The sequence below is a fragment of the Morone saxatilis genome, unplaced genomic scaffold (assembly GCF_004916995.1).
Source record: "Morone saxatilis isolate NCDOM2014 unplaced genomic scaffold, NCSU_SB_2.0 Contig10, whole genome shotgun sequence".
NCBI lineage: Eukaryota > Metazoa > Chordata > Actinopteri > Moronidae > Morone > Morone saxatilis.
Window position 1 is genome coordinate 19,627,408 of NW_023339652.1, and position 8,198 is coordinate 19,635,605.

General features: G+C 38.1%; 1 protein-coding gene across 1 annotated transcript in view; it reads right to left on the reverse strand.

Annotated features, from left to right (window-relative positions):
- The window catches only part of LOC118337638 (LARGE xylosyl- and glucuronyltransferase 1-like), a gene marked incomplete in the record, with an annotated part of 118,997 nt that overhangs the window by 43,598 nt on the left and 67,201 nt on the right, over positions 1-8,198 (reverse strand). The window contains 1 exon segment of the mRNA XM_035674760.1: positions 5,461-5,543. Coding sequence (XP_035530653.1) covers positions 5,461-5,543 — 83 coding nt within the window.

The window sequence follows — 8,198 nt, forward strand, 5'->3', positions numbered from 1 at the left end:
GGGCTGGGCCTGTGCGCTCAGAGAAGAGCGCGCGTCGTCCTGCTAATCGCGAAGCGTTGTTGGGTTTGATCCCCAGCACATGTGGGCAAGTATGGCCTTGAGCAAGATACTGAACCCCCGAATTGGCTCCCAATGCTGGGAGGCATCGGTGTGTGGAATGTTGATGAATGCATTAGTTTTCTCTGGTCCTGCGATGACTTTGCCATCCGCTGAGTGCAGCATGGTGTTGGTGAAAGGGTGAGATTGGGCTGGCACTGCTGTAAAAAGCGCTTTGAGTGGGTCGGTAATACTAGAAAGGCCGTATACAACGTTACAGGGGCCGCGGGGGGGGGCCAGGTCCATTTACCATTTACTAGCTAGTTAGCTGACTGTATCTGGACTGGGAGCTCGAAGGACAGGGGGAGTTTAAACACTACATGCGTAGGAGGCGGTGGATCCAGCGGGGAATACTACTAAGGAGCAGGGCCGGAATGAGCAACAGAATTGGAGCATTCATTACAGCTTCTGTTAGCATTTAACAGGCAGCTGGTAAATATATATATTTTTAAATAATTAAATTAATATCATAAACGTGCAATGACTAGTCAACTATTGGCTTTATCTAACGACTGCTAGTCAACTAGGAAAATCTTAAGTCAGGGACAGCCCTCGTTGTTTGTCATTGCCTTCCAAAACGACCCATATTAGCCTTGTGTGATATGGTGGCTCTACCAGCAGGACGAAATACATACCCAACAATTAATCATGTTTAATTGACAAAATGTCAGCGCCTTTCAAAACGATTCAAATGATTCCTCAGCTATTTGTTCATATCTGGTTAGGTTGTGGTGGTCATGATGAAAAGAAACCTATGTTTCAGTATAGGTAGGAGAGAAGAGGCGAACCGTGTTCCCTAATGTCAAAGTCAGATGCTTTGTATGTCCAACCATCCATGCATAAAGAGGTTTTGTGGTGTTTAACAATGTCTACTACTCCCACGTTTGCTTCTAAAAAAAGAAGAGTTATCATTCTTACAGCCAGAAGAGGTTGTTTACACATACACAGGTCATTTAAAGCTTTTAAACAGGCGACTGATTCTATTGTTTTTCTGTTGAGGACCATCTTGGATTACAACTGCTGTTGAACAGAACAGAACGATGAGAAGCCACTCTATGAGTGAATACAGCAGAGATAGGCCATCTTTCAGGTGGGACAGCATTAGTCACACAGTAAGAGCGATTCTACAGGACTCTCCATCACTGAGGCAAGAGATGAACTGGTGGCAAACATTTGATTTACAGTGTAGGCTCAACAACATACTGCTGCTGAAAATTAACTGACAGTATACTACAGTAAGCATGGCGTATATCAATTAAATCTTGTTTCACAGGGAATTTATAGCATATTCAATATTTCATCACCAATCAACAATATAGGGAAGATATACAGCTGAAGAGACTACTTGGTAAAAGCTGCAGGTCAGCTTATCGCAGGGTCAGGCAGTGTTTGACGCTCAATGTACCAGTGCCCGTCTTGTCCTTTCACTCATTCAGCAGAATGGCCCATGCTATAAGACCTCCTCACCCATCATCTGATGAATTAGGGGGTAATCTGCAAACTCTACCCTGCTTCAGGATTTATTCTTTAGGTCGCATACTTCACTCTTTAGACTGATTTATACTTTGATCACTTTTTTATGAACCTAATATTAGATGAACATGTCTAGTCTTTCATCCGACTGTCCTGCAAATCTTCACATGTATCAATTTATTATTTATCATTGTAATCTTATCAATTTATGGAAGAGGACCTCCAGTGTTTGCAAAATAAGGTGTAACCATCAGAACACTACAGCTGTTACAGTATTTCAATGTGTCAGACTCATAAGCAAAATTTTTTATCATATACTTTTAATCTTATTTTCATGTTATAGCCAGTGCCTGAAATAAGTACTGGCACTTCTGATTTTTGTACTGCTACCTCTAGTGAGAATGGCGGTACCCACCACTGGGGCTTCACTGGTACTTTTTCCAAGGTGTACATGAACACATGAAATAATTGTCTAAAAATAATTATTTTGATATGCCCAGAACCCCCTTTTCTAGTTCCATTTTTCTAAAACCCTATGTACGGCAATGCTGGTAAGATACTCCTAAACAACTGCCTCTCTGTCATGTTAAAAGGATAAAAATGGAAAGAATTAGGGTTAGGGTTATGTTGTGTTTATGGTTAGGGTTGTTCTAAATTAGGGTATGGGCACTTTCTGGATCTAATTCAGGCACTGGTTGTAGCTATGTTGTAGCTACATCTACAGCAACATTAGGCTACCGCTTAAACCTTTCCAGCAAACCAAAGCTAATTACAGATCATTGTGTTATTCATATATTTTACTTGGAAAGTTAAGAGTTAGATTGGATTGTGGAGGATTTAAAATGCCTAAATAAAACTAAATAAAAGAGATAAAGTAAAATACAATACACATTTTCATATGTATTTTCTTTTTATGTATGCATTTACTGTATCATACGTAAACATTTGGTTAAGGGACAACAAAGTGAGTCACAATTATTCAATCAGTAGTATTACCCAACTTTAAGGGAGATTGGATTGGAAGTTTTCTGGAGCATCTTTTGATACTATTTTCGGTATATGGATTCCTCCTAAAGATGGGAGAAAAAAAAATTCCACCAGAGAGAACAGGCTCAACTAATTCGATCTGTTTAACATTTGTATGTTAGGATTTGAGTGAATTGGAAGAAAAGGGGGATGTGATTTGGTTGGTCTAAAGAGTTAAATGTTAACTTAAGAGCAAGACTGCGTTCCAATTCTTATTTGAAACTGTCAGGAATGAACTTAATCAATGTTAATAAATAAACACAACAGTGGTTAGAGTTATAGTTTTTTTTAGAAAGCCCCATAGTGCTATCAGGAAGAACCTGACACAGGACTTATTGTTACTTCAGCCAGAATGAAACAATAGAAAGGGGCTGTGCTACTCAAATCTCTCTGGGCGTAAAAAATAAAATAAAAATGACCATGGCTGAAGGGGTGTCTGCCAGTGAGAGTTAATGCTAAGTTTCTAGTGGCATAAAATGGAATTATCATTGCACTATTATTAATTCACCTGCAACTCTGGAGCTAATTAAGAAGCAGTGCTGTTGGAAGCTGTGATGCTGAATGCACACTGACTGATTACTAATGGATCCTTCACCTGCAAAGCAAAATGAAGCAGTCATTACTCGTGTTTACATAAAGACTAATGGCACACACACCAAACATCAAGTGATGTTTCAGGCTATTTAACATTTAAGTGCTCGTACATCAACTTATGGCAGTACAGCCTTTGGAATCCTTCAGGTCTAACAGCAGATCTACTCTATCACATTTAAAAGGTTTTCACATTTATATATTATATTATACATTTATATATTGCTCTGCCTCTTTGACAATAGATGTTACGTTATGTCGAAGTGCTGAAAACAATGTCAGAGAGGCAATTCTTCTATTACATGAGCAACATTTACTATTAAAAGAAATAATGCTAATTTCCCACTGCAGACCAATCTTCCTGTTAGGTAGGGGACAATAAGAAGATTTCATATCACAATTATCTTGGCCAAAATAATTGTGATACACGATATTATCACGATAATCATGAAAAATACTTCATACTTTTAAAATGGCACTAAAACATACTGGAATCACTTTACCTTTTTTTGGATTTTGGAACAACTACAAAGATATGGGCTCCCCCTTGTCTCCCTGTTCAAAATCAATCAGGAAATCAATATAGGACTATAGGACTATGCTGGAGAGCTGGACAGCTTTTTCAAGTCAAGCCATGTAAAGATATTCACCATTATCATAAAAATTAAAGTGTTTTTATCGCAATACATGATAATCTCGTATATCGTCCCAAAACCAGTAATGGTGCAAACACAGAATCTAGCGAGGACACATCTGGTTGCAGCAGACCACTGAACGCTTTGGCTAGTGGGTGGAGAAACAACAATTTGGGTGGTGCTTGCCAGCCAGCCAAGAAACTTTTACATATTATGGTTAAACAGTGAACTGAAATATGTTTCTAAAGACATCTGAAAGGAGAAATAGGCAATGCATAAACAAAATCTTGATTCATTTTTGATCAGCACTGTCTAGTTTGACAGTGCTCAGAGTTTAATGAGCCTGATGCCTTGTGCTGGATGGACTTCATTTGCATAAAGTTAAGATTGAGTCCTGTTTAAGCAAATTCAGATACAGCCAGTAATCGGCTAACTCGCTGTAGCGTATCCATCATGCACCGCGTGGCTGGATCTCCTACTCTCCATAGAAAATGAATAGGATGTGTCGGTGCAATAGGTCAGCAGCATTGGTGGGGAGAGCAAACAAATCTGCACTATACATGTGTCAATGCACTATAATTCTCTATTTTCCTCCACTATCTTTTTTGGGGGGATGTGGAATCCATAGCTAGTGGTGCATGGGCACAAGTAACATTCAGTATAAAACTTCTTCAATGATAAAACATCTTCTTATAAAAATGTATTATAAAATATTCAAAAGATGCTGTTTAGGCCTTAGTAATGAAACCATGATCCCATCTTCTTATACTCTATATTTCTATATATCAGACATGTAGGGATTAGGTTGAGGTTGGGGTAAGGCACTGTGAAGGGGTGTTGGTCATGATAAGTGTAATTGATAAGGGATAGGTTTAAAATGGCAGGGCAAAGTGGAGCAGGAAGGGTAGGCCAGGGAAATGCCAGCCATGGCGCTCATACATACTCTATATATATAATTTATGTTTTACTTCATTCAGGGCTTCTGCAGGTTGTAACAGGTTCTATTTAAGACTTTTTAAGACCTTTATGAATGCAAGTTAAGACCTATTTTACACCCAAATGTAAAAAAAAAAGAAAAAGAAAAAAAAATGAAGGATATGAAGTAAAATCAGTATTGATTCATGTCAGTTTAGGACTGTAAATTGATTGTTCTAAAGACAAGAAAGTGCCATATGGCTGCTCTCATCTATAGAGCTGATTAGCTCCGCCACCCAGTGAGTAAACCAGTATCAGGTTCAATTTCTCCCGTTTAAAACAAGCCAAATTTTATGAAAATGGGTTCAGAATTCGGTTTTGCAGTGCAATCTGAATGTCTGTTGTTAATGAGTGGATCTTGATCTCCCAAATATAACAGATGCCCATCAGATTGATAATGCAATATCTATGTTTCTATATCTATGAACCCTACAGCCTTGCTAGTGCCTAAACATTTTGGTGAAAAACAAATTAAATACATTTTAAACTGATACATAGCTGATAGATTCAATATCATCATTTTTATCACCTGCCAGACATGTTCATTAACTCCTAATTAAGCTACAAGAAAACTTACAACATGAACTTATGTTTGAAAATTATATAAAATGTAATTTCTAGGAGACCAGATTGGTGTAAGAAGTAAGAGAGAGCATTGCTGTACCTGTGGAAAAGGACAGATTTAACCAACGTCACCACGTCTCTACTGGCGTTGTAACCTGCACACACGATGGCCACGTGGATGGTCTGTGAAGATCAGAAGGAGAGGGAAGGATTAGACTGAAGCATTGTAAGGAATGGATTGAATAACAACAGGTTGGAGAAGAGAGAAATTCATTCTGCATGTCATAGGCGAGAAAATTATTGACAGAACTGAATTTGCGAAGACGAATAGAATTTTTTTTTTGTAGAACTAAAACACAAAATACTTACTTTCAGCAAAGAGACAAGCGTTCATAGCTAATCATACTGTGGAACATTAACTTACATCAAAGGGTAAGGTATGAAGGGAAGAATTCTGATCAGCCATAATATCAAGTCTATTACATACAAATTGTTGCCTTGGAGCCACATATTCTTTTTTTTTTTCTTTTTTTTTTTCCAAGGTATTTTTTTGGCCTTTATTAGATAGAGGATGACACGCAGCAAAGGGCTGCAATGTCGCATTCGAACCCTGGCCGCTGCAGCAACTCCGTACATGGGTTGCTAGTTCTACCAACTGAGCTAACCGGGCGCCCAGCCACATATTCTTTAATATAGGCACCCCTGTAAAGTTGAACTATTATGATGCCAAAATATTAATAGTCCACAATCCATCTTTGCTTAGTATACAGTTCATTAATTGCCCTTAGGATATTCACTTTCATTGTTATGCATAACAATTTGAGATGTTTAAAGGAACTTTAAAAATTTATTTTTTTGAGAAGGGTCTGGCCGAGGCCTCGCAGACACTACAAACTATGCCTCCTCAAAGACACACCCACTTCTACACAAAGTTACGGTGGCTGAGGAAGACAACAGACCATAGAAGATTAACAATAGATTGAAAATGTTCTTAAAGGTAGCAATAACAGCAACTTTTAAGCAAAGAAATAAACATAGATAACCTTGTCTATGCATTTGAGCCACAACATTACTTAGCATTACATAGCACATATAATGTGGTCTAATCAATGAATAAATGCAAACAATAGGTGACTTATAACACACATTTGAAAAAAATAAATATAAATATATGTATTTTAACAACTATTTAGCAGAAATAATGAATATAAACTATAAACTGTGTTAGCATAACTGCTAACTTCATATCATGGGAAGACCTGCTCATACTCAGAGGCATACCATGCCTCTGACATTTTTTTCTAACTATCTCACCACTACTCATGCCTAAACCTAACCAACCCACCAATCAGAGGCAGAGTAGGGTGGGTTTTTGCGAAATGTGGGTGAAAAAACAAAAACAAAATCACATTTTAAACGTGCTTTTAACATAGGCCTACGCTAACTTGTTTTTTACTATAACTATGACTTTTTACTATAACTAACTTTTGTGTTAGTTTGGATTTATGTCAACATTTGTCATATGACGCTTGGCAGATAAACAGTGTTATTACACATCTTCACATAAAAAATATTTAATGAAATCAAATTTATGAAGATTTTCATGGGCCCAAACACCACTATTGTTCATGTGCCTGTAACTGTAGTCTAAGTGTTGAGATATGTAAAATGAGCTAATTCAATTACAATATGACATTCATATTTCATGTTTCATATCAGTACTAATTAACACCATCTTTTTTTGTGATTTATATGATTTCTTTCATCTAAATGTGTCTGTGCCTCATTTCAGAGCCCTTGTCCACTGAACAAAACACCATAGTAAAAGTGTTTCTCAAAACCAAACAAATCTAGTTTCTATGGAAACAGAAGAGGGCAAAAGAATGAAAGGTTGGGCGACCCACACTAGGTGACCCTCAAGATCATCTTGAATGTGAATTCTATATACAAAAACAAACTTGTTCCAGACTAAACTTATACTCACTATATGCACATTTTGTGTATCTGTTTATATGTATTACGGACTGATCAAAATTGAAATTCACAGAGGCTGAAGTGACCGTAGTTGCAGAAACACCTATGTTTGACTGTTGATGTTAGCTGAAATAATGATTATGTTTGATGGTTGGATTTTTTAATAGTATGTGAACACTATTCTGGACTTTACCCTCTTCACCCTGGGTTATGGCTCCCATTTTAGCTCCAAATGTCTCTCTCTCAGAGCTTCTACAGTATAATCTCCCTGCAGGGGTCAGGGCAGCTGGGCTAACCCTCCAAATGAGAAAGGGTCATGTTCAAGCACTGCTGGAAGGGTGCTACAGTCAGACTGCCCTGTCTTGATTTCTCTTCTTCCAACCCTGAAGGAGCTCTGCTTTCCCTGCAATCAGTTGGCTTTTGAACAGCTCCTGGCTGGAGCCGAGAACTGTGAGTGTGTGAGTGACAGCTGATGTGGGAGGAAAGTAGACAGTGGTGATAAGAAACCATCTGAGGGCATATCCTTTCTCAGAGCACTACACACAAAGCCCATACCTGCCAGCAAGAAAGCACAAGGTGTGTGTCTTTGTGCTGAGAGGAAAATCAGTTGTGAACTTGTTATTCTTGGTGTATTCTCAGTCCAAGTGATAGGGGAATATGGAAATTAGTGACGTGCATCTCTATCACTGAGGTTAGCGAGATATGCATCTTGATGCATTGCCAACAATCCGATACATTCAAGATACATAAAAAGCACCTACCAATGCAATACTTTTCACCACAATTTGATTCAACCGAAATCATATTCAAAGCAGAAGATTATGATGCTACACAATTTAATATGACTAGTGCAGTGCCCGTAGG